Genomic DNA, 26,001 nt, shown 5'->3' with positions numbered 1-26,001 from the left:
CAGAAACGAGCTCAATGTAACTGAAGAATCCATAGAATATAGGGTAGGCCGTCATTGTAAATAAGATTAACGGACTTGCCTAGTTGAATAAAGTTTACATTTAAAAATAAATAAAAAGATTCTAACCACTTCTGGGAAAATTGGAACTCACTAACAAACAGCAACACAAAGCATAATCTCTCCAAATACAGAGATGTATGGATAAACCACTTATCACATTTTTGTTGGCTCTATAACAAAGAACAAACAGCAAAAACATATACATGATCAAATACACATTTTAGAATCAGCTACTAAAAGACTTCCAGAACCCACTGGATTATCTAATTAAAATGAACGGACTACAGGACAAAATTACAAACCCTCCAACCCAAAAAGGCATGTGGTGTTGATGGTATCCTCAATTAAATTATAAAATATACACACAAGAAATTCCTACTGGCTATATTTAAACTCTTTAACACCATCCTTAGCTCTGGCATCTTCCCCAATATTTGGAACCAAGGACTGATCACCCCAATCCACAAAAGTGGAAACAAATTTGACCCCAATAACTACTGTGGGATATGCATCAACAGCAACCTTGGGAAAATCCTCTGTGTTATCATTACCTCAGTGAAAACAATGTACTGAGCAAATGTCAAATTGGCTATTAACCAAATTACCGTATGACAGACCACGTATTCACCCTGCACACCCTAATTGACAAACAAACAAATAAAAACAAAGGCAAAGTCTTCTCATGCTTTGTTGATTTCAAAAAAGCCTTCCACTTACCAAAGTTCCAAAAGAATAAAGACTATTAAAATGTCTTATTATGTCTATATACAGTGTTGTAATGATGTGCAAATAGTTAAAGTGCAAAGGGGGGTGAAAAAAACATAAATATAGGTTGTATTTACAATGGTGTTTGTTCCTCACATAAACTGCATTAACACAGTACACTGTGTACCAGAGTCCTAGCTAGTTAGCTAGCAGTGTCGCCTCAGCCTCCATCCTGTATGTACCAGAGTCCTAGCTAGCTAGCTAGCAGTGTCTCCTCAGCCTCCATCCTGTATGTACCAGAGTCCTAGCTAGCTAGCTAGCAGTGTCTCCTCAGCCTCCCTCCTGAAAACACTAGCTAGCTAGCAGTGTCTCCTCAGCCTCCATCCTGTATGTACCAGAGTCCTAGCTAGCTAGCTAGCAGTGTCTCCTCAGCCTCCCTCCTGAAAACACTAGCTAGCTAGCTAGTGTTTTCCCAGTTACCCTCCTGTATGTACCAGCATCCTAGCTAGCAGTGTCTACCCAGCCTCCATCCTGTATGTACCAGAGTCCTAGTTAGCAGTGTCTACCCAGATTCCCTCCTGTATGTACCAGAGTCCTAGCTAGCAGTGTCTACCCAGCCTCCATCCTGTATGTACCAGGGTCCTAGCTAGCAGTGTCTACCCAGCCTCCATCCTGTATGTACCAGGGTCCTAGCTAGCAGTGTCTACCCAGCCTCCATCCTATATGTACCAGAGTCCTAGCTAGCAGTGTCTACCCAGCCTCCAACATGTATGTACCAGAGTCCTAGCTAGCAGTGTCTACCCAACCTCCATCCTGTATGTACCAGAGTCCTAGCTAGCAGTGTCTACCCAGCCTCCATCCTGTATGTACCAGAGTCCTAGTTAGCAGTGTCTACCCAGCCTCCATCCTGTATGTACCAGAGTCCTAGCTAGCTAGCAGTGTCTACCCAACCTCCATCCTGTATGTACCAGAGTCCTAGCTAGCAGTGTCTACCCAGCCTCCATCCTGTATGTACCAGAGTCCTAGTTAGCAGTGTCTACCCAGCCTCCATCCTGTATGTACCAGAGTCCTAGCTACCTGTGTCTACCCAGCCTCCCTCCTAGCTTACATTTTTACATTTTAGTCATTTAGCGGACGCTCTTATCCAGAGCGACTTACAGTAGAGTGGATACATTTTATTACATTTTACATACTGAGACAAGGATATCCCTACCGGCCAAACCCTCCCTAACCCGGACGACGCTATGCCAATTGTGCGTCGCCCCACGGACCTCCCGGTTGCGGCCGGCTGCGACAGAGCCTGGGCGCGAACCCAGCCCAGCCTGGGCGCGAACCCAGAGACTCTGGTGGCGCAGCTAGCACTGCGATGCATTGCCCGAGACCACTGCGCCACCCGGGAGGCCCCTAGCTTAAACATGGAGCAACAGTAGTCTGAAGATTGTTTTCCTGCAAATGTAGGAATGCCCCCGTATAGGAACACCCCAAAATACGCGCTGCAATCACATCCTTCTCATCTCTCTTCCTCCCCCCTTCCACTCCGCTCAGGCAGAGCGACATTTGCTACACGGTCTCTTTAAATATGGTCAGACTGCGTTGGTATCTACGCGCATGCTCTGTAGAAAGAGGAAGCGATCTTTGGCTGATGTGGACATTTCAACGGGTGAGATAATCTCACGCTAAGTAACTAGCGACTTTCGAGCAACCAGGTGTCAAAGAAATATTTCAAAAACAATGGAGCGATGAACATATGTAGCGTTTGAACCAAACATTTTTCAATTTGTAAGAACTGAAAAAAATAAAAATAAAGCGATCCACAATGATGTCAGAATGCGAACCAAACGAGACCGAGCCGGTGGTGGCGGCTGACATAGCCCCGGTAGCCGACGCTGCTACCACGGATCTCAACTTTCGGTCACAGGAGCCACTGTCGACGTTGTTCGATAGGAACACAGTCGGGTCTGGGGCAAACCCGGGGGTCGCGATTCGGATCTCGGGTTCGTGTGAAAGTGTTCTTACCGAATTGGAGACGGACGGTTCTGGGGAAGAGGCTCTGTTGTTGCCGTGTTTATCCGGAGGCACGTCGTCACCTCGGGGCGAGAGGCAGAAGAGGACGAGGCGGAACCGACGGAGTTCATCATCGGATAAGGATAACCTTACCTCGCCAGGTAAAGAGCCGATGGTGATACGGAGTAGAATACAATAATTCGTTCATGTTAGTAGCTAGTTAGCTTGCTAGCCATGGCGTTACTTTCTCACTATTGTGTACTTTGAACTATTTTAAAGTGCAAAGGGGATTTTTTGGTGTTTGTTTTTCACTGATTGCCCATTTCTTGTGGCAACAGCTCACAAATCTTGCTGCTGTGATGGCACACTGTGGTATTTCACCCAGTAGATATTGGAGATGATCAAAAATTTCTCTCCCCCCAGCTCTCTCCCCCTCTCTCTCCCCGCAGCTCTCCCTCTCTCTCCCCGCAGCTCTCCCTCTCTCTCCCCGCAGCTCTCCCTCTCTCTCTCCCCGCAGCTCTCTCTCTTCCCGCAGCTCTCTCTCTCTCTCTCCCCGCAGCTCTCTCTCTCTCTCTCTCCCCGCAGCTCTCCCCCTCTCTCTCCCCGCAGCTCTCCCTCTCTCTCTCCCCGCAGCTCTCCCTCTCTCTCTCCCCGCAGCTCTCCCTCTCTCTCTCCCCGCAGCTCTCCCTCTCTCTCTCCCCCCGCAGCTCTCCCTCTCTCTCTCCCCGCAGCTCTCCCTCTCTCTCTCCCCCCAGCTCTCCCTCTCTCTCTCCCCCCAGCTCTCCCTCTCTCTCTCCCCCCAGCTCTCCCTCTCTCTCTCCCCCCCAGCTCCCCCTCTCTCTCTCCCCCCAGCTCCCCCTCTCTCTCTCCCCCCAGCTCTCCCTCTCTCTCTCCCCCCAGCTCTCCCTCTCTCTCTCCCCCCCAGCTCTCCCTCTCTCTCTCCCCCCAGCTCTCCCTCTCTCTCTCCCCCCAGCTCTCCCTCTCTCTCTCCCCCCAGCTCTCCCTCTCTCTCCCCCCAGCTCTCCCTCTCTCTCGCCCTGCTCTCCCTCTCTCTCTCTCCCCCCAGCTCTCCCTCTCTCTCTCCCCCCCAGCTCTCTCCCCTCTCTCTCCCCTCTCTCTCTCCCTCTCTCTCTCTCCGCAGCTCTCCCTCTCTCTCTCCCCGCAGCTCTCTCCTCTCTCTCTCTCCCCCCAGCTCTCTCCCCTCTCTCTCCCCTCTCTCTCTCCCCTCTCTCTCTCCGCAGCTCTCCCTCTCTCTCTCCCCGCAGCTCTCCCTCTCTCTCTCCCCGCAGCTCTCCCTCTCTCTCTCCCCGCAGCTCTCTCTCTCTCTACCCGCAGCTCTCTCTCTCTCTCTCTCCCCTCAGCTCTCTCTGTCCCCCATCTCTCTCTGTCCCCCACCTCTCTCTTGCTCCTCTCTCTGTCTGATGGGGATATATGGAGCTGTGTTGTTGATGTCATCAGTTGTTCTCCTTTGCTTTCTAAATGAGGAGGGGAGAGGAAGTGTCATCTACTTAGACCGTGTGTGTGTGTGTGGGGTGCTCTGTGTGTGTGTGTGTGTGTGGGGTGCTCTGTGTGTGTGTGTGTGGGGTGCTCTGTGTGTGTGTGTGTGTGTGTGTGGGGGGGGGGTGCTCTGTGTGTGTGTGGGGTGCTCTGTGTGTGTGTGTGGGGGGGGGGGGGTGCTCTGTGTGTGTGTGGGGTGCTCTGTGTGTGTGTGTGTGTGGGGGGGGGGGGTGCTCTGTGTGTGTGGGGGGGGGGGGTGCTCTGTGTGTGTGTGTGTGGGGGGGGGGGGTGCTCTGTGTGTGTGGGGTGCTCTGTGTGTGTGTGTGTGTGTGTGTGGGGGGGGGTGCTCTGTGTGTGTGTGTGGGGTGCTCTGTGTGTTTGTGTGTGTGGGGGGGGTGCTCTGTGTGTGTGTGTGGGGTGCTCTGTGTGTGTGTGTGGGGGGGGGGGGTGCTCTGTGTGTGTGTGTGTGTGTGTGTGTGTGTGGCCCTGTGTTTAACCTTCATGTTCTATGGAGCCATGTTTCTCTTGACTTTGCATCTAGCTCACAGTGGCTCTGCCTCCCAAACAGCACCCTATTCCCTACATATTGCACTACTTTTGACCAGAGCCCTATGGAAGTAGTGTACTGTGTAGGGAATAGGGTGCTGTTTGGGAGGCATCCTACACCCGCCACCAAAGTCAACCACAACTAAAGCAAACAAGTGTTGACGCTGCAGAGTTGAACTGATACCACAGCTATAGATGCTGCTTTAGCCGGTTACATGTAGGGATCTCTCTGTGATACCACAGCTAGAGATGCTGCTTTAGCCGGTTACATGTAGGGATCTCTCTGTGATACCACAGCTATAGATGCTGCTTTAGCCGGTTACATGTAGGGATCTCTCTGTGATACCACAGCTAGAGATGCTGCTTTAGCCGGTTACACAAGTAGGGATCCCTCTGTCAATTCAATTTCACTTGCAACAAAAGTGAAATAAACAATAAAATGTACAGAAAACATTACTCTCTCTCTCTCTTTGTCTATCTCCGTGGAGAGGGCATGGTAAAATATACATTTGTAATGTGGTTGTTTTAATGTAATGACGATGGCCTATTTTAAAGAAAAACAAGTGTAAATTTTCTCTCTCCCCGCCCCCTCCATTCAGGTAACAGTAGCGGAGACTTTAACCATTTCCCCGACGACCCGGAGTTTGGTGACATCATTCAGAGGGCGGAGCAGGCCATCGAGGGCGGAGTCTTCCCAGAGAGAATCTCTCAGGGTTCCAGTGGGAGTTACTTCGTTAAAGACTCCAAAGGGGTGAGGAAAGGGGGAGTGGGAGGAGGTGGAAGGTATAGGGGAGGGGGAGTGGGGGGAGGTGGAAGGTATGGAGGAGGGGGGGTGGAAGGTATGGGGGAGGGGGGGTGGAAGGTATGGAGGAGTGGGGGGAGGTGAGGTGGGAGGTATAGGGGAGGGAGGGGGTATTTTGTCAAAGACCACAGGGGGGCAGGTGGGGGGGGGGGTGTGGGGTGTGGGGTGGGGGGTGGGGGGTGGGGGGTGGGGGGTGGGGTGGGGGTGGGGGGGGGGGGGGGGGGGTCATCCCTCATCACTACTAGCTAGGCTTTATTGAAACAGTCAATAACCTTTTGAAATAACAAACTGTTTCCTGTTCTCTACGTCCAGGAAGTCCTCGTGGGTTTTTCTGAGCCACTGTGGTTTAACTTCTGCATCATCTATGTAAAGAAGTGATTGTTTCATGGGTTAATTTAAGTCCTGTAGGCTTCACAGCTATCAGCTGAATTCCAGTAGAGGCCTACAGATGGAGAGAACCGTTACAGTAGGTGAACATGTTGATGAGGAGGAAGCCAGCTTCAGGGAGGTCCTTCACAACGGACTGTTTCCGCTCCTAGCAGAGACTGGTGCGTCTGGTAACCTGCTGGAGTTACACATCATGATGGTGATGGTCGATGCCAGGTGGCCCTGATGTGGTCCTCAGTCTCTCTGTAGTCTGTGATGCCAGGTGATGGAGGTGTCTTGCTGGCCCTGATGTCATCCTCAGTCTCTCTGTAGTCTGTGATGCCAGGTGATGGTGTTGTCTCTCTGTAGTCTGTGATGCCAGGTGATGGAGATGTCTCTCTGTAGTCTGTGATGCCAGGTGATGGAGATGTCTCTCTGTAGTCTGTGATGCCAGGTGATGGTGTTGTCTCTCTGTAGTCTGTGATGCCAGGTGATGGAGATGTCTCTCTGTAGTCTGTGATGCCAGGTGATGGAGATGTCTCTCTGTAGTCTGTGATGCCAGGTGATGGAGATGTCTCTCTGTAGTCTGTGATGCCAGGTGATGGAGATGTCTCTCTGTAGTCTGTGATGCCAGCTGGCCCTGATGTGGTCCTCAGTCTCTCTGTAGTCTGTGATGCCAGGTGATGGAGATGTCTCTCTGTAGTCTGTGATGCCAGGTGATGGTGTTGTCTCTCTGTAGTCTGTGATGCCAGGTGATGGAGATGTCTCTCTGTAGTCTGTGATGCCAGGTGATGGAGATGTCTCTCTGTAGTCTGTGATGCCAGGTGATGATGTTGTCTCTCTGTAGTCTGTGATGCCAGGTGATGGAGATGTCTCTCTGTAGTCTGTGATGCCAGCTGGCCCTGATGTGGTCCTCAGTCTCTCTGTAGTCTGTGATGCCAGGTGATGGAGGTGTCTTGCTGGCCCTGATGTGGTCCTCAGTCTCTCTGTAGTCTGTGATGCCAGGTGATGGAGATGTCTCTCTGTAGTCTGTGATGCCAGGTGATGGAGGTGTCTCTCTGTAGTCTGTGATGCCAGGTGATGGAGATGTCTCTCTGTAGTCTGTGATGCCAGCTGGCCCTGATGTGGTCCTCAGTCTCTCTGTAGTCTGTGATGCCAGGTGATGGAGGTGTCTTGCTGGCCCTGATGTGGTCCTCAGTCTCTCTGTAGTCTGTGATGCCAGGTGATGGAGATGTCTCTCTGTAGTCTGTGATGCCAGGTGATGGAGGTGTCTCTCTGTAGTCTGTGATGCCAGGTGATGGAGATGTCTCTCTGTAGTCTGTGATGCCAGGTGATGGAGTTGTCTCTCTGTAGTCTGTGATGCCAGGTGATGGAGATGTCTCTCTGTAGTCTGTGATGCCAGGTGATGGTGTTGTCTCTCTGTAGTCTGTGATGCCAGGTGATGGTGTTGTCTCTCTGTAGTCTGTGATGCCAGGTGATGGTGTTGTCTCTCTGTAGTCTGTGATGCCAGGTGATGGAGGTGTCTCTCTGTAGTCTGTGATGCCAGGTGATGGTGTTGTCTCTCTGTAGTCTGTGATGCCAGGTGGCCCTGATGTGGTCCTCAGTCTCTCTGTAGTCTGTGATGCCAGGTGATGGAGATGTCTCTCTGTAGTCTGTGATGCCAGGTGATGGTGTTGTCTCTCTGTAGTCTGTGATGCCAGGTGATGGAGTTGTCTCTCTGTAGTCTGTGATGCCAGGTGATGGTGTTGTCTCTCTGTAGTCTGTGATGCCAGGTGATGGAGTTGTCTCTCTGTAGTCTGTGATGCCAGGTGATGGAGATGTCTCTCTGTAGTCTGTGATGCCAGGTGATGGAGATGTCTCTCTGTAGTCTGTGATGCCAGGTGATGGAGATGTCTCTCTGTAGTCTGTGATGCCAGGTGATGGTGTTGTCTCTCTGTAGTCTGTGATGCCAGGTGATGGTGTTGTCTCTCTGTAGTCTGTGATGCCAGGTGATGGAGATGTCTCTCTGTAGTCTGTGATGCCAGGTGATGGAGATGTCTCTCTGTAGTCTGTGATGCCAGGTGATGGAGATGTCTCTCTGTAGTCTGTGATGCCAGGTGATGGTGTTGTCTCTCTGTAGTCTGTGATGCCAGGTGGCCCTGATGTGGTCCTCAGTCTCTCTGTAGTCTGTGATGCCAGGTGATGGAGATGTCTCTCTGTAGTCTGTGATGCCAGGTGATGGTGTTGTCTCTCTGTAGTCTGTGATGCCAGGTGATGGAGATGTCTCTCTGTAGTCTGTGATGCCAGGTGATGGAGATGTCTCTCTGTAGTCTGTGATGCCAGGTGATGGTGTTGTCTCTCTGTAGTCTGTGATGCCAGGTGATGGAGATGTCTCTCTGTAGTCTGTGATGCCAGGTGGCCCTGATGTGGTCCTCAGTCTCTCTGTAGTCTGTGATGCCAGGTGATGGAGATGTCTCTCTGTAGTCTGTGATGCCAGGTGATGGAGGTGTCTCTCTGTAGTCTGTGATGCCAGGTGATGGAGATGTCTCTCTGTAGTCTGTGATGCCAGGTGATGGAGTTGTCTCTCTGTAGTCTGTGATGCCAGGTGATGGAGGTGTCTTGCTGGCCCCTGATGTCATCCTCAGTCTCTCTGTAGTCTGTGATGCCAGGTGATGGAGATGTCTCTCTGTAGTCTGTGATGCCAGGTGATGGTGTTGTCTCTCTGTAGTCTGTGATGCCAGGTGATGGAGATGTCTCTCTGTAGTCTGTGATGCCAGGTGATGGAGATGTCTCTCTGTAGTCTGTGATGCCAGGTGATGGTGTTGTCTCTCTGTAGTCTGTGATGCCAGGTGATGGAGATGTCTCTCTGTAGTCTGTGATGCCAGGTGATGGTGTTGTCTCTCTGTAGTCTGTGATGCCAGGTGATGGAGTTGTCTCTCTGTAGTCTGTGATGCCAGGTGATGGAGGTGTCTTGCTGGCCCCTGTTGTCATCCTCAGTCTCTCTGTAGTCTGTGATGCCAGGTGATGGAGGTGTCTTGCTGGCCCTGATGTGGTCCTCAGTCTCTCTGTAGTCTGTGATGCCAGGTGATGGTGTTGTCTCTCTGTAGTCTGTGATGCCAGGTGATGGAGTTGTCTCTCTGTAGTCTGTGATGCCAGGTGATGGTGTTGTCTCTCTGTAGTCTGTGATGCCAGGTGATGGAGGTGTCTCTCTGTAGTCTGTGATGCCAGGTGATGGTGTTGTCTCTCTGTAGTCTGTGATGCCAGGTGATGGAGGTGTCTCTCTGTAGTCTGTGATGCCAGGTGATGGAGATGTCTCTCTGTAGTCTGTGATGCCAGGTGATGGAGATGTCTCTCTGTAGTCTGTGATGCCAGGTGATGGTGTTGTCTCTCTGTAGTCTGTGATGCCAGGTGGCCCTGATGTGGTCCTCAGTCTCTCTGTAGTCTGTGATGCCAGGTGATGGAGATGTCTCTCTGTAGTCTGTGATGCCAGGTGATGGTGTTGTCTCTCTGTAGTCTGTGATGCCAGGTTATGGAGATGTCTCTCTGTAGTCTGTGATGCCAGGTGATGGAGATGTCTCTCTGTAGTCTGTGATGCCAGGTGATGGTGTTGTCTCTCTGTAGTCTGTGATGCCAGGTGATGGAGATGTCTCTCTGTAGTCTGTGATGCCAGGTGGCCCTGATGTGGTCCTCAGTCTCTCTGTAGTCTGTGATGCCAGGTGATGGAGATGTCTCTCTGTAGTCTGTGATGCCAGGTGATGGAGGTGTCTCTCTGTAGTCTGTGATGCCAGGTGATGGAGATGTCTCTCTGTAGTCTGTGATGCCAGGTGATGGAGTTGTCTCTCTGTAGTCTGTGATGCCAGGTGATGGAGGTTTCTTGCTGGCCCCTGATGTCATCCTCAGTCTCTCTGTAGTCTGTGATGCCAGGTGATGGAGATGTCTCTCTGTAGTCTGTGATGCCAGGTGATGGTGTTGTCTCTCTGTAGTCTGTGATGCCAGGTGATGGAGATGTCTCTCTGTAGTCTGTGATGCCAGGTGATGGAGATGTCTCTCTGTAGTCTGTGATGCCAGGTGATGGTGTTGTCTCTCTGTAGTCTGTGATGCCAGGTGATGGAGATGTCTCTCTGTAGTCTGTGATGCCAGGTGATGGTGTTGTCTCTCTGTAGTCTGTGATGCCAGGTGATGGAGTTGTCTCTCTGTAGTCTGTGATGCCAGGTGATGGAGGTGTCTTGCTGGCCCCTGTTGTCATCCTCAGTCTCTCTGTAGTCTGTGATGCCAGGTGATGGAGGTGTCTTGCTGGCCCTGATGTGGTCCTCAGTCTCTCTGTAGTCTGTGATGCCAGGTGATGGTGTTGTCTCTCTGTAGTCTGTGATGCCAGGTGATGGAGTTGTCTCTCTGTAGTCTGTGATGCCAGGTGATGGTGTTGTCTCTCTGTAGTCTGTGATGCCAGGTGATGGAGGTGTCTCTCTGTAGTCTGTGATGCCAGGTGATGGTGTTGTCTCTCTGTAGTCTGTGATGCCAGGTGATGGAGGTGTCTTGCTGGCCCTGATGTGGTCCTCAGTCTCTCTGTAGTCTGTGATGCCAGGTGATGGAGATGTCTCTCTGTAGTCTGTGATGCCAGGTGATGGAGTTGTCTCTCTGTAGTCTGTGATGCCAGGTGATGGAGGTGTCTTGCTGGCCCTGATGTGGTCCTCAGTCTCTCTGTAGTCTGTGATGCCAGGTGATGGAGATGTCTCTCTGTAGTCTGTGATGCCAGGTGATGGAGTTGTCTCTCTGTAGTCTGTGATGCCAGGTGATGGAGATGTCTCTCTGTAGTCTGTGATGCCAGGTGATGGTGTTGTCTCTCTGTAGTCTGTGATGCCAGGTGATGGTGTTGTCTCTCTGTAGTCTGTGATGCCAGGTGATGGTGTTGTCTCTCTGTAGTCTGTGATGCCAGGTGATGGAGATGTCTCTCTGTAGTCTGTGATGCCAGGTGATGGTGTTGTCTCTCTGTAGTCTGTGATTTCAGGTGATGGAGTTGTCTCTCTGTAGTCTGTGATGCCAGGTGATGGTGTTGTCTCTCTGTAGTCTGTGATGCCAGGTGATGGAGTTGTCTCTCTGTAGTCTGTGATGCCAGGTGATGGAGATGTCTCTCTGTAGTCTGTGATGCCAGGTGATGGAGATGTCTCTCTGTAGTCTGTGATGCCAGGTGATGGAGATGTCTCTCTGTAGTCTGTGATGCCAGGTGATGGAGTTGTCTCTCTGTAGTCTGTGATGCCAGGTGATGGTGTTGTCTCTCTGTAGTCTGTGATGCCAGGTGATGGAGTTGTCTCTCTGTAGTCTGTGATGCCAGGTGATGGAGATGTCTCTCTGTAGTCTGTGATGCCAGGTGATGGAGATGTGTCTCTGTAGTCTGTGATGCCAGGTGATGGAGATGTCTCTCTGTAGTCTGTGATGCCAGGTGATGGAGATGTCTCTCTGTAGTCTGTGATGCCAGGTGATGGAGATGTCTCTCTGTAGTCTGTGATGCCAGGTGATGGAGATGTCTCTCTGTAGTCTGTGATGCCAGGTGATGGTGTTGTCTCTCTGTAGTCTCTAATGCCAGGTGATGGTGTTGTCTCTCTGTAGTCTGTGATGCCAGGTGATGGAGTTGTCTCTCTGTAGTCTGTGATGCCAGGTGATGGAGATGTCTCTCTGTAGTCTGTGATGCCAGGTGATGGAGATGTGTCTCTGTAGTCTGTGATGCCAGGTGATGGAGATGTCTCTCTGTAGTCTGTGATGCCAGGTGATAGAGATGTCTCTCTGTAGTCTGTGATGCCAGGTGATGGAGATGTCTCTCTGTAGTCTGTGATGCCAGGTGATGGAGATGTCTCTCTGTAGTCTGTGATGCCAGGTGATGGAGTTGTCTCTCTGTAGTCTGTGATGCCAGGTGATGGTGTTGTCTCTCTGTAGTCTGTGATGCCAGGTGGCCCTGATGTGGTCCCCAGTCTCTCTGTAGTCTGTGATGCCAGGTGATGGTGTTGTCTCTCTGTAGTCTGTGATGCCAGGTGATGGTGTTGTCTCTCTGTAGTCTGTGATGCCAGGTGATGGTGTTGTCTCTCTGTAGTCTGTGATGCCAGGTGATGGAGTTGTCTCTCTGTAGTCTGTGATGCCAGGTGATGGAGATGTCTCTCTGTAGTCTGTGATGCCAGGTGATGGTGTTGTCTTGCTGGCCCTGATGTCATCCTCAGTCTCTCTGTAGTCTGTGATGCCAGGTGATGGAGGTGTCTTGCTGGCCCTGATGTGGTCCTCAGTCTCTCTGTAGTCTGTGATGCCAGGTGATGGAGATGTCTCTCTGTAGTCTGTGATGCCAGGTGATGGAGGTGTCTTGCTGGCCCTGATGTGGTCCTCAGTCTCTCTGTAGTCTGTGATGCCAGGTGATGGTGTTGTCTCTCTGTAGTCTGTGATGCCAGGTGATGGTGTTGTCTTGCTGGCCCCTGTTGTCATCCTCAGTCTCTCTGTAGTCTGTGATGCCAGGTGATGGAGGTGTCTTGCTGGCCCCTGTTGTCATCCTCAGTCTCTCTGTAGTCTGTGATGCCAGGTGATGGAGGTGTCTTGCTGGCCCCTGTTGTCATCCTTAGTCTCTCTGTAGTCTGTGATGCCAGGTGATGGAGGTGTCTCTCTGTAGTCTGTGATGCCAGGTGATGGAGTTGTCTCTCTGTAGTCTGTGATGCCAGGTGATGGTGTTGTCTCTCTGTAGTCTGTGATGCCAGGTGATGGAGTTGTCTCTCTGTAGTCTGTGATGCCAGGTGATGGAGATGTCTCTCTGTAGTCTGTGATGCCAGGTGATGGAGTTGTCTCTCTGTAGTCTGTGATGCCAGGTGATGGAGATGTCTCTCTGTAGTCTGTGATGCCAGGTGATGGAGATGTCTCTCTGTAGTCTGTGATGCCAGGTGATGGAGTTGTCTCTCTGTAGTCTGTGATGCCAGGTGATGGAGTTGTCTCTCTGTAGTCTGTGATGCCAGGTGATGGTGTTGTCTCTCTGTAGTCTGTGATGCCAGGTGATGGAGTTGTCTCTCTGTAGTCTGTGATGCCAGGTGATGGTGTTGTCTCTCTGTAGTCTGTGATGCCAGGTGATGGTGTTGTCTCTCTGTAGTCTGTGATGCCAGGTGATGGTGTTGTCTCTCTGTAGTCTGTGATGCCAGGTGATGGAGTTGTCTCTCTGTAGTCTGTGATGCCAGGTGATGGTGTTGTCTCTCTGTAGTCTGTGATGCCAGGTGATGGAGTTGTCTCTCTGTAGTCTGTGATGCCAGGTGATGGTGTTGTCTCTCTGTAGTCTGTGATGCCAGGTGATGGAGTTGTCTCTCTGTAGTCTGTGATGCCAGGTGATGGAGGTGTCTCTCTGTAGTCTGTGATGCCAGGTGATGGAGGTGTCTCTCTGTAGTCTGTGATGCCAGGTGATGGAGATGTCTCTCTGTAGTCTGTGATGCCAGGTGATGGAGATGTCTCTCTGTAGTCTGTGATGCCAGGTGATGGAGATGTCTCTCTGTAGTCTGTGATGCCAGGTGATGGTGTTGTCTCTCTGTAGTCTGTGATGCCAGGTGATGGAGTTGTCTCTCTGTAGTCTGTGATGCCAGGTGATGGTGTTGTCTCTCTGTAGTCTGTGATGCCAGGTGATGGAGTTGTCTCTCTGTAGTCTGTGATGCCAGGTGATGGTGTTGTCTCTCTGTAGTCTGTGATGCCAGGTGGAGTTGTCTCTCTGTAGTCTGTGATGCCAGGTGATGGTGCTGTCTCTCTGTAGTCTGTGATGCCAGGTGATGGTGTTGTCTCTCTGTAGTCTGTGATGCCAGGTGGCCCTGATGTGGTCCTCAGTCTCTCTGTAGTCTGTGATGCCAGGTGATGGTGTTGTCTCTCTGTAGTCTGTGATGCCAGGTGATGGAGTTGTCTCTCTGTAGTCTGTGATGCCAGGTGATGGTGTTGTCTCTCTGTAGTCTGTGATGCCAGGTGATGGTGTTGTCTCTCTGTAGTCTGTGATGCCAGGTGGCCCTGATGTGGTCCTCAGTCTCTCTGTAGTCTGTGATGCCAGGTGATGGTGTTGTCTCTCTGTAGTCTGTGATGCCAGGTGGCCCTGATGTGGTCCTCAGTCTCTCTGTAGTCTGTGATGCCAGGTGATGGAGGTGTCTCTCTGTAGTCTGTGATGCCAGGTGATGGAGTTGTCTCTCTGTAGTCTGTGATGCCAGGTGATGGAGTTGTCTCTCTGTAGTCTGTGATGCCAGGTGATGGAGATGTCTCTCTGTAGTCTGTGATGCCAGGTGATGGAGATGTCTCTCTGTAGTCTGTGATGCCAGGTGATGGAGATGTCTCTCTGTAGTCTGTGATGCCAGGTGATGGTGTTGTCTCTCTGTAGTCTGTGATGCCAGGTGATGGTGATGTCTCTCTGTAGTCTGTGATGCCAGGTGGCCCTGATGTGGTCCTCAGTCTCTCTGTAGTCTGTGATGCCAGGTGATGGAGATGTCTCTCTGTAGTCTGTGATGCCAGGTGATGGAGGTGTCTCTCTGTAGTCTGTGATGCCAGGTGATGGAGATGTCTCTCTGTAGTCTGTGATGCCAGGTGATGGAGATGTCTCTCTGTAGTCTGTGATGCCAGGTGATGGTGTTGTCTTGCTGGCCCCTGATGTCATCCTCAGTCTCTCTGTAGTCTCTGATGCCAGGTGATGGAGTTGTCTCTCTGTAGTCTGTGATGCCAGGTGATGGAGGTGTCTTGCTGGCCCCTGATGTCATCCTCAGTCTCTCTGTAGTCTGTGATGCCAGGTGATGGAGATGTCTCTCTGTAGTCTGTGATGCCAGGTGATGGTGTTGTCTCTCTGTAGTCTGTGATGCCAGGTGATGGAGATGTCTCTCTGTAGTCTGTGATGCCAGGTGATGGAGTTGTCTCTCTGTAGTCTGTGATGCCAGGTGATGGTGTTGTCTCTCTGTAGTCTGTGATGCCAGGTGATGGAGTTGTCTCTCTGTAGTCTGTGATGCCAGGTGATGGAGATGTCTCTCTGTAGTCTGTGATGCCAGGTGATGGTGTTGTCTCTCTGTAGTCTGTGATGCCAGGTGATGGAGATGTCTCTCTGTAGTCTGTGATGCCAGGTGATGGTGTTGTCTCTCTGTAGTCTGTGATGCCAGGTGATGGAGTTGTCTCTCTGTAGTCTGTGATGCCAGGTGATGGAGGTGTCTTGCTGGCCCCTGTTGTCATCCTCAGTCTCTCTGTAGTCTGTGATGCCAGGTGATGGAGGTGTCTTGCTGGCCCTGATGTGGTCCTCAGTCTCTCTGTAGTCTGTGATGCCAGGTGATGGTGTTGTCTCTCTGTAGTCTGTGATGCCAGGTGATGGTGTTGTCTCTCTGTACTCTGTGATGCCAGGTGATGGAGTTGTCTCTCTGTAGTCTGTGATGCCAGGTGATGGAGGTGTCTTGCTGGCCCTGATGTGGTCCTCAGTCTCTCTGTAGTCTGTGATGCCAGGTGATGGAGATGTCTCTCTGTAGTCTGTGATGCCAGGTGATGGAGTTGTCTCTCTGTAGTCTGTGATGCCAGGTGATGGAGATGTCTCTCTGTAGTCTGTGATGCCAGGTGATGGAGATGTCTCTCTGTAGTCTGTGATGCCAGGTGATGGAAATGTCTCTCTGTAGTCTGTGATGCCAGGTGATGGTGTTGTCTCTCTGTAGTCTGTGATGCCAGGTGATGGAGTTGTCTCTCTGTAGTCTGTGATGCCAGGTGATGGTGTTGTCTCTCTGTAGTCTGTGATGCCAGGTGATGGTGTTGTCTCTCTGTAGTCTGTGATGCCAGGTGATGGAGATGTCTCTCTGTAGTCTGTGATGCCAGGTGATGGAGTTGTCTCTCTGTAGTCTGTGATGCCAGGTGATGGAGATGTCTCTCTGTAGTCTGTGATGCCAGGTGATGGAGATGTCTCTCTGTAGTCTGTGATGCCAGGTGATGGAGATGTCTCTCTGTAGTCTGTGATGCCAGGTGATGGTGTTGTCTCTCTGTAGTCTGTGATGCCAGGTGATGGAGATGTCTCTCTGTAGTCTGTGATGCCAGGTGATGGTGTTGTCTCTCTGTAGTCTGTGATGCCAGGTGATGGAGTTGTCTCTCTGTAGTCTGTGATGCCAGGTGATGGTGTTGTCTCTCTGTAGTCTGTGATGCCAGGTGATGGTGTTGTCTCTCTGTAGTCTGTGATGCCAGGTGATGGTGTTGTCTCTCTGTAGTCTGTGATGCCAGGTGATGGTGTTGTCTCTCTGTAGTCTGTGATGCCAGGTGATGGTGTTGTCTCTCTGTAGTCTGTGATGCCAGGTGATGGTGTTGTCTCTCTGTAGTCTGTGATGCCAGGTGATGGTGTTGTCTCTCTGTAGTCTGTGATGCCAGGTGATGGAGATGTCTCTCTGTAGTCTGTGATGCCAGGTGATGGAGATGTCTCTCTGTAGTCTGTGATGCCAGGTGATGGAGATGTCTTGCTGGCCCTGATGTGGTCCTCAGTCTCTCTGTAGTCTGGATTTAGTACGCCTCCACCACTAACGTGTAGCGCCCACTTGGGTGATGCCTCTGCAGCTGCTGTGGCGCAAAAAAGCCCTCCACACATCAGTCCATATCAGTAGTCCTCCTCACATTGTTTGGTATTTGGAATCTAGGCTGGGTTACTGTAAAGCTCTTTCATTAGGGTCTAGGCTGGGTTACTGTAAAGCTTGTTCATTAGGGTCTAGGCCGGGTTACTGTAAAGCTTGTTCATTAGGGTCTAGGCTGGGTTACTGTAAAGCTCTTTCATTAGGGTGTAGGCTGGGTTACTGTAAAGCTTGTTCATTAGGGTCTAGGCTGGGTTACTGTAAAGCTTGTTCATTAGGGTCTAGGCTGGGTTACTGTAAAGCTTGTTCATTAGGGTCTAGGCTGGGTTACTGTAAAGCTCTTTCATTAGGGTCTAGGCCTGGTTACTGTAAAGCTCTTTCATTAGGGTCTAGGCCGGGTTACTGTAAAGCTCTTTCATTACGGTCTAGGCTGGGTTACTGTAAAGGTCTTCCATTAGGGTCTAGGCCGGGTGACCGTAAAGCTATTTCATTAGGGTCCAGGCCGGGTTACTGTAAAGCTCTTTCATTAGGGTCTAGGCCCGGTTACTGTAAAGCTTGTTCATTAGGGTCTAGGCTGGGTTACTGTAAAGCTCTTTCATTAGGGTCTAGGCCGGGTTACTGTAAAGCTCTTTCATTAGGGTCTAGGCTGGGTTACTGTAAAGCTCTTTTATTAGGGTGTAGGCTGGGTTACTGTAAAGCTCTTTCATTAGGATCTAGGCCGGGTTACTGTAAAGCTTGTTCATTAGGGTCTAGGCTGGGTTACTGTAAAGCTCTTTCATTAGGGTGTAGGCTGGGTTACTGTAAAGCTCTTTCATTAGGGTCCAGGCCGGGTTACTGTAAAGCTCTTCCATTAGGGTCTAGGCTGGGTTACTGTAAAGCTCTTTCATTAGGGTCTAGGCCGGGTTACTGTAAAGCTCTTTCATTAGGGTCTAGGCCGGGTTACTGTAAAGCTCTTTCATTAGGGTCTAGGCTGGGTTACCGTAAAGCTCTTTCATTAGGGTCTATGCTGGGTTACTGTAAAGCTATTTCATTAGGGTCTAGGCTGCGTTACCGTAAAGCTCTTTCATTAGGGTCTAGGCCGGGTTACTGTAAAGCTCTTTCATTAGGATCTAGGCCGGGTTACCTTAAATCTCTTTCATTAGGGTCTAGGCTGGGTTACTGTAAAGCTCTTTCATTAGGGTCCAGGCCGGGTTACTGTAAAGCTCTTTCTTTAGGGTCCAGGCCGGGTTACTGTAAAGCTCTTTCATTAGGGTCTAGGCCGGGTTACTGTAAAGCTCTTTCATTAGGGTCTATGCCGGGTTACTGTAAAGCTCTTTCATTAGGGTCTAGGCCTGGTTACTGTAAAGCTCTTTCATTAGGGTCTATGCCGGGTTACTGTAAAGCTCTTTCATTAGGGTCTAGGCCTGGTTACTGTAAAGCTCTTTTATTAGGGTCTATGCCGGGTTACTGTAAAGCTCTTTCATTAGGGTCTAGGCCGGGTTACAGTAAAGCTCTTTGTGATAAGGGTGTTATTAAATACTGTTGATTCCCTTTTTTTTCCATCCAGAAAATCCTCGGTGTTTTCAAACCAAAGTCTGAAGAGCCTTACGGTCACCTCAACCCTAAATGGACCAAATACTTTCACAAGGTATCACTGTTCTCTGGTCTGTTATTATCTCTGTCTTTTACTGTTGTCTGGCCTGTTACTATCTCTGTCTTTTACTGTTGTCTGGTCTGTTACTATCTTTGTCTTTTATTGTTCTCTGGTCTGTTACTATCTCTGTCTTTTACTGTTGTCTGGTCTGTTACTATCTCTGTCTTTTACTGTTGTCTGGTCTGTTACTATCTCTGTCTTTTACTGTTCTCTGGTCTGTTACTATCTCTGTCTTTTACTGTTGTCTGGTCTGTTACTATCTCTGTCTTTTACTGTTGTCTGTCCCAATGTCCTATTTCCCTCTCCTCTTCCTCTCCTCCATTTCTCTCTATTTTTACATTAATTATAACAGTTCATTTAACTCTTTCCCCACCCTCTACCCTTCCTCCCTCTGTCCTCTCTCTTCCTCCTCCCTCTGTCCTCTCTCTTCCTCCTCCCTCTGTCCTCTCTCTTCCTCCTCCCTCTGTCCTCTCTCTTCCTCCTCCCTCTGTCCTCTCTCTTCCTCCTCCCTCTGTCCTCTCTCTTCCTCCTCCCTCTGTCCTCTCTCTTCCTCCTCCCTCTGTCCTCTCTCTTCCTCCTCCCTCTGTTCTCTCTCCTCCCCCTCCCTCTGTCCTCTCTGCTCCCCCTACCTCTGTCCTCTCTCTTCCTCCTCCCTCTGTCCTCTCTGCTCCCCCTACCTCTGTCCTCTCTCTTCCTCCTCCCTCTGTCCTCTCTCTTCCTCCTCCCTCTGTCTTCTCTCCTCCTCCTCCCTCTGTCCTCTCTCTTCCTCCTCCCTCTGTCTTCTCTCTTCCTCCTCCTCCCTCTGTCTTCTCTCTTCCTCCTCCCTCTCTCCTCTCTCTTCCTCCTCCCTCTGTCTTCTCTCCTCCTCCTCCCTCTGTCCTCTCTCCTCCTCCTCCCTCTGTCTTCTCTCCTCCTCCTCCCTCTGTCCTCTCTCTTCCTCCTCCCTCTGTCTTCTCTCCTCCTCCTCCCTCTGCCCCCCCACCCTCTCTCCTCCTCCTCCCCCCTCTCTGTGTAGCTGTGCTGTCCGTGTTGTTTTGGCCGTGGCTGCCTGATCCCCAACCAGGGCTATCTCTCGGAGGTTGCTGCCTCCCTCGTCGATACCAGGCTAGGACTGGGGGTGGTCCCCAAAACCAAGGTGAGGTGGGGGGGGGGTCTCGTCGAAACCCGGCTAGGACTGGGGGTGGTCCCCAAAACCAAGGTGAGGTGGGGGGGGGGGGGGGGGGGGGGCTCAGACTGTGTATCAGGTCAGTGATAATAACAGACTGTGTATCAGGTCAGTGATAATAACAGACTGTGTATCAGGTCAGTGATAATAACAGACTGTGTATCAGGTAAGTGATAATAACAGACTGTGTATCAGGTCAGTGATAATAACAGACTGTGTATCTGGTCAGTGATAATAACAGACTGTGTATCTGGTCAGTGATAATAACAGACTGTGTATCAGGTCAGTGATAATAACAGACTGTGTATCAGGTCAGTGATAATAACAGACTGTGTATCAGGTCAGTGATAATAACAGGTCAGTGATAATAACAGACTGGGTATCAGGTCAGTGATAATAACAGACTGTGTATCAGGTCAGTGATAATAACAGACTGTGTATCTGGTCAGTGATAATAACAGGTCAGTGATAATAACAGACTGGGTATCTGGTCAGTGATAATAACAGACTGTGTATCAGGTCAGTGATAATAACAGACTGTGTATCAGGTCAGTGATAATAACAGACTGTGTATCAGGTCAGTGATAATAACAGACTGTGTATCAGGTCAGTGATAATAACAGACTGTGTATCAGGTCAGTGATAATAACAGACTGGGTATCAGGTCAGTGATAATAACAGACTGTGTATCAGGTCAGTGATAATAACAGACTGGGTATCAGGTCAGTGATAATAACAGACTGGGTATCAGGTCAGTGATAATAACAGGTCAGTGATAATAACAGGTCAGTGATAATAACAGACTGGGTATCAGGTCAGTGATAATAACAGACTGTGTATCTGGTCAGTGATAATAACAGACTGTGTATCAGGTCAGTGATAATAACAGACTGTGTATCTGGTCAGTGATAATAACAGACTGTATCTGGTCAGTGATAATATCAGGTCAGTGATAATAACAGACTGTGTATCAGGTCAGTGATAATAACAGACTGTGTATCTGGTCAGTGATAATAACAGACTGTATCTGGTCAGTGATAATATCAGGTCAGTGATAATAACAGACTGTGTATCAGGTCAGTGATAATAACAGGTCAGTGATAATAACAGACTGTGTATCAGGTCAGTGATAATAACAGGTCAGTGATAATAACAGACTGTGTATCAGGTCAGTGATAATAACAGACTGTGTATCAGGTCAGTGATAATAACAGACTGTGTATCAGGTCAGTGATAATAACAGGTCAGTGATAATAACAGACTGTGTATCAGGTCAGTGATAATAACAGACTGTGTATCAGGTCAGTGATAATAACAGACTGTGTATCTGGTCAGTGATAATAACAGACTGTGTATCAGGTCAGTGATAATAACAGACTGTGTATCAGGTCAGTGATAATAACAGGTCAGTGATAATAACAGACTGTGTATCTGGTCAGTGATAATAACAGACTGTGTATCAGGTCAGTGATAATAACAGGTCAGTGATAATAACAGGTCAGTGATAATAACAGACTGGGTATCAGGTCAGTGATAATAACAGGCTGTGTATCAGGTCAGTGATAATAACAGACTGTGTATCAGGTCAGTGATAATAACAGACTGTGTATCAGGTCAGTGATAATAACAGGCTGTGTATCAGGTCAGTGATAATAACAGACTGTGTATCAGGTCAGTGATAATAACAGACTGTATCTGGTCAGTGATAATAACAGGTCAGTGATAATAACAGACTGTGTATCAGGTCAGTGATAATAACAGACTGGGTATCAGGTCAGTGATAATAACAGACTGGGTATCAGGTCAGTGATAATAACAGACTGGGTATCAGGTCAGTGATAATAACAGACTGGGTATCAGGTCAGTGATAATAACAGACTGGGTATCAGGTCAGTGATAATAACAGACTGTGTATCGGGTCAGTGATAATAACAGACTGTGTATGTGTCTTTCAGGCTGTGTATCTGGTCAGTGAGACATTTCACTACAACACCATCGACAGGGCCAAGTCCAGAGGGAAGAAATACGCCCTAGAGATGGTTCCCAAAGTAGGACGACACTTCCACAGAGTGGGCCTGCCCCCCAAGGTACCCTGACCCCTGACCTCTGACCCTACCAGTCTTATTCCTGACCCTATGTCTTAACCCCCCAAGGTACCCTGACCCCTGACCTCTGACCCTACCAGTCTTATTCCTGACCCTATGTCTTAACCCCCAAGGTGTCCTAACCCCTGACCCCATCAGTCTTATTCCTGACCCTATGTCTTAACCCCCAAGGTATCCTAACCCCTGACCCCATCAGTCTTATTCCTGACACTATGTCTTAACCCCCCAAGGTATCCTGATCCCTGACCTCTGACCCTACCAGTCTTATTCCTGACCCTATGTTCTAACCCCCAAGGTATCCTGACCCCTGACCCCATCAGTCTTATTCCTGACCCTATGTCTTAACCCCCAAGGTATCCTGACTCCTGACCCCTGACCCCATCAGTCTTATTCCTGACCCTATGTCTTAACCCCCCAAGGTATCCTGATCCCTGACCTCTGACCCATCAGTCTTATTCCTGACCCTATGTCTTAACCCCCCAAGGTATCCTGACCCCTGACCTCTGACCCTACCAGTCTTATTCCTGACCCAATGTCTTAACCCCCCAAGGTATCCTGACCCCTGACCTCTGACCCTACCAGTCTTATTCCCGACCCTATGTCTTAACCCCCCAAGGTATCCTGACCTCTGACCCTACCAGTCTTATTCCTGACCCTATGTCTAACCCCCCAAGGTCCCCTGACCCCTGACCCCACCAGTCTTATTCCTGACCCTATGTCTTAACCCCCCAAGGTCCCCTGACCCCTGACCTCTGACCCCACCAGTCTTGTTCCTGACCCTATGTCTTAACCCCCCAAGGTCCCCTGACCCCTGACCTCTGACCCCACCAGTCTTATTCCTGACCCTATGTCTTAACCCCCCAAGGTCCCCTGACCTCTGACCCCACCAGTCTTGTTCCTGACCCTATGTCTTAACCCCCCAAGGTCCCCTGACCCCTGACCTCTGACCCCACCAGTCTTATTCCTGACCCCTGACCCCACCAGTCTTATTCCTGACCCTATGTCTTAACCCCCCAAGGTATCCTAACCTGTGTGTGTCTTGCATCTGTCTGTTTCTCTATCTCTCTCTGTGTGTGTTTTTGCGTCTTTCTGTGTGTGTGTGTGTGTCAGCTTGGATCGTTCCAGCTGTTCGTGGAAGGGTACCACGAGGCTGACTATTGGTTGAGACGTTTTGAGGCGGCGCCTCTCCCAGAGAACATCAGGAAACAGCTCCAGTCTCAGTTTGAGAGGCTCGTCATTCTGGACTACGTCATCAGAAACACAGGTGTGTGTGTGTGTGGTGTGTGTGTGGTGTGTGTGTGGTGTGTGTGTGTGTGTGTGTGTGTGTGAGAACAACAGTACACTGTAAAAAAATATATATAACAATATAAACACAACATGTAAAGTGTTGGTCTCATGTTTTATGAGCTGAAATAAAAGATACCAGAAATAGTCCTTGCGCACAAAAAGCTTATTTTTCTTATATTTTGTGCACAAATTTGCTTAAATCCCTGTTAGTGAGTATTTCCCCTTTGCCAAGATAATCCATCCACCTGACAGGTGTGGCATATCAAGAAGCTGATTAAACAGCATGACGCAGGTGCACCTTGTGCTGGGGACAATACAAGGCCGCTCACACACAATGCCACAGATGTCTCAAGTTGAGGGAGCGTGCAATTGGCATTCTGACTGCAGGAATGTCCAACAGAGCTGTTGCCAGAGAATTTAATGTTCATTTCTCTACCATAAGCCACCTCCAACGTCGTTTTTGAGAATTTAGGTAGTACGTCCAAACGGCCTCACAACCGCAGATCACGTGTAACCATGGCAGCCCAGGACCTCCACATCCGGCTTCTTCACCTGCGGGATCGTCTGAGTCCAGCCACCCGGACAGCTGATGAAACTAGGTTTGCACAACAGAAGAATTTCTGTACAAACTGTCAGAAAACCGTCTCAGGGAAGCTGATCCGCGTGCTCGTCGTCCTCACCGGGGTCATGACCTGACTGCAGTTCGGCATCTTAACCGACTTCAGTGGGAAAATGCTCACCTTCGATGGCCACTGGCACGCTGGAGAAATGTGCAAGCAGTGTTTTTATGTCAACGTTGTGAACAGAGTCCCCCGTGATGTAGGGGGGTTTTATGTCAACGTTGTGAACAGAGTCCCCCGTGATGTAGGGGGGGTTTATGTCAACGTTGTGAACAGAGTCCCCCGTGATGTAGGGGGGTTATGTTATGGGAAGGTATAAACTACGGACAACGAACACAATGGCATTTTATCGATGGCCATTTGAATGCACAGAGATACCGTGACGAGATCCAACTAAATGTATTGAACTTGGTAGGGAATCAACGAGATGTTTTGAACCGAGTAGGGAATCAACTAGATGTATTGAACTGGGTAGGGAATCAACTAGATGTTTTGAACCGAGTAGGGAATCAACTAGATGTATTGAACTGGGTAGGGAATCAACTAGATGTTTTGAACTCGGTACAGAATCAACTAGATGTATTGAACTGGGTAGGGAATCAACTAGATGTAGGGAATCAACTAGATGTATTAAACCAAGTAGGGAATCAACTAGATGTATTGAACTGGGTAGGGAATCAACTAGATGTAGGGAATCAACTAGATGTATTGAACTGGGTATGGAATCAACTAGATGTATTGAACTGGGTAGGGAATCAACTAGATGTATTGAACTATGTAGGGAATCAACTAGATGTTTTGAACTAGGTAGGGAATCAACTAGATGTATTGAACTGGGTAGGGAATCAACTAGATGTATTGAACTGGGTAGGGAATCAACTAGATGTATTGAACTGGGTAGGGAATCAACTAGATGTATTGAACTGGGTAGGGAATCAACTAGATGTATTGAACTGGGTAGGGAATCAACTAGATGTATTGAACTGGGTAGGGAATCAACTAGATGTATTGAACTGGGTAGGGAATCAACTAGATGTATTGAACTGGGTAGGGAATCAACTAGATGTATTGAACCGGGTAGGGAATCAACTAGATGTATTGAACCGGGTAGGGAATCAACTAGATGTATTGAACTGGGTAGGGAATCAACTAGATGTATTGAACTGGGTAGGGAATCAACTAGATGTATTGAACTGGGTAGGGAATCAACTAGATGTATTGAACTGGGTAGGGAATCAACTAGATGTATTGAACTGGGTTGGGAATCAACTAGATGTAGGGAATCAACTAGATGTATTGAACTGGGTAGGGAATCAACTAGATGTATTGAACTAGGTAGGGAATCAACTAGATGTATTGAACTAGGTAGGGAATCAACTAGATGTATTGAACTAGGTAGGGAATCAACTAGATGTATTGACCTGGGTAGGGAATCAACTAGATGTATTGACCTGGGTAGGGAATCAACTAGATGTATTGAACTGGGTAGGGAATCAACTAGATGTATTGAACTGGGTAGGGAATCAACTAGATGTATTGAACTGGGTAGGGAATCAACTAGATGTATTGAACTGGGTAGGGAATCAACTAGATGTAGGGAATCAACTAGATGTATTGAACTGAATTGAAGGGCGTCTACATCCGAAAATAAAACATTCTTAGATGTTTTTCCTTTTCTCCTGTTGTGGTACTAAAGTGAGATTTTTGAGAGTGAAAACTTGGAGAGAAACAAAATGGAGAAAACAGAATGAAATCAGGCCAAAAATACAACAGATTTTACAGGGACACACGGTTCATGCCCTGGAACACCTCCCTATAGCTTTGCATTGTGTTCTCCTCCTATGCAGAATCTAACCCATTCACCCTTTCTCTCTCTTCTCCTTCACCTCCGTCCCTCTTTCTCTCTCTTCTCCTCCTCCCTCCCTCTTTCTCTCTCTTCTCCTTCTCCTCCTCCTCCCTCCCTCTTTCTCTCTCTTCTCCTTCACCTCCGTCCCTCTTTCTCTCTCTCCTCCTTCTCCTCCCTCCCTCTTTCTCTCTCTTCTCCTTCTCCTCCGTCCCTCTTTCTCTCTCTCCTCCTTCTCCTCCCTCCCTCGTTCTCTCTCTCCTCCTTCTCCTCCCTCCCTCTTTCTCTCTCTTCTCCTTCACCTCCCTCCCTCTTCCTCTCTCTCTTCTCCTCCTCCCTCCCTCTTTCTCTCCATCAGACCGAGGGAATGACAACTGGTTGATCAAGTATGAGAAGCCAGGGGAAGGAGAGGGAGAGAAGGTGAGCTGTGTGTTTGGACTGTAGTCCATAGATCATGTGTCTTCTGAAAGGAGTGACACGTGTACTGTGTACTCTGTACCATGACTCATACTTATAACACTCTACAGTATGATAGAAGACTGTCTGAGGACTAGTTACTATTCAGTATGATAGAAGACTGTCTGAGAGGACTAGTTACCATTCAGTATGATAGAAGACTGTCTGAGAGGACTAGTTACCATTCAGTATGATAGAAGACTGTCTGAGAGGACTAGTTACCATTCAGTATGATAGAAGACTGTCTGAGAGGACTAGTTACCATTCAGTATGATAGAAGACTGTCTGAGAGGACTAGTTACCATTCAGTATGATAGAAGACTGTCTGAGGACTAGTTACTATTCAGTATGATAGAAGACTGTCTGAGAGGACTAGTTAC

The 26,001-nt window shown here is 49.2% G+C and overlaps 1 protein-coding gene across 2 annotated transcripts in view; it reads left to right on the top strand.

Annotated features, from left to right (window-relative positions):
• The first annotated feature begins 2,373 nt into the window (after positions 1-2,373).
• LOC129841968 (phosphatidylinositol 4-kinase type 2-beta-like) overlaps positions 2,374-26,001 on the top strand; it is a 31,572-nt gene continuing 7,944 nt past the window's right edge. The window contains exons 1-7 of one of the 2 annotated variants that reach the window (XM_055910332.1): positions 2,374-2,930; positions 5,412-5,563; positions 18,059-18,139; positions 19,161-19,280; positions 21,266-21,397; positions 22,526-22,679; positions 25,524-25,585. In XM_055910332.1, the coding sequence (XP_055766307.1) occupies positions 2,582-2,930; positions 5,412-5,563; positions 18,059-18,139; positions 19,161-19,280; positions 21,266-21,397; positions 22,526-22,679; positions 25,524-25,585 (1,050 nt within the window). In that variant the 5' untranslated portion in view covers positions 2,374-2,581. The remainder of the gene's footprint in view (positions 2,931-5,411; positions 5,564-18,058; positions 18,140-19,160; positions 19,281-21,265; positions 21,398-22,525; positions 22,680-25,523; positions 25,586-26,001) is intronic. The other variant, XM_055910333.1, reaches the window with a different exon arrangement.

Source organism: Salvelinus fontinalis, unplaced genomic scaffold (assembly GCF_029448725.1).
Source record: "Salvelinus fontinalis isolate EN_2023a unplaced genomic scaffold, ASM2944872v1 scaffold_0005, whole genome shotgun sequence".
NCBI lineage: Eukaryota > Metazoa > Chordata > Actinopteri > Salmoniformes > Salmonidae > Salvelinus > Salvelinus fontinalis.
Note: the sequence above shows the minus strand (reverse complement) of the source record. Positions and strands in the feature narration are given on the sequence as shown.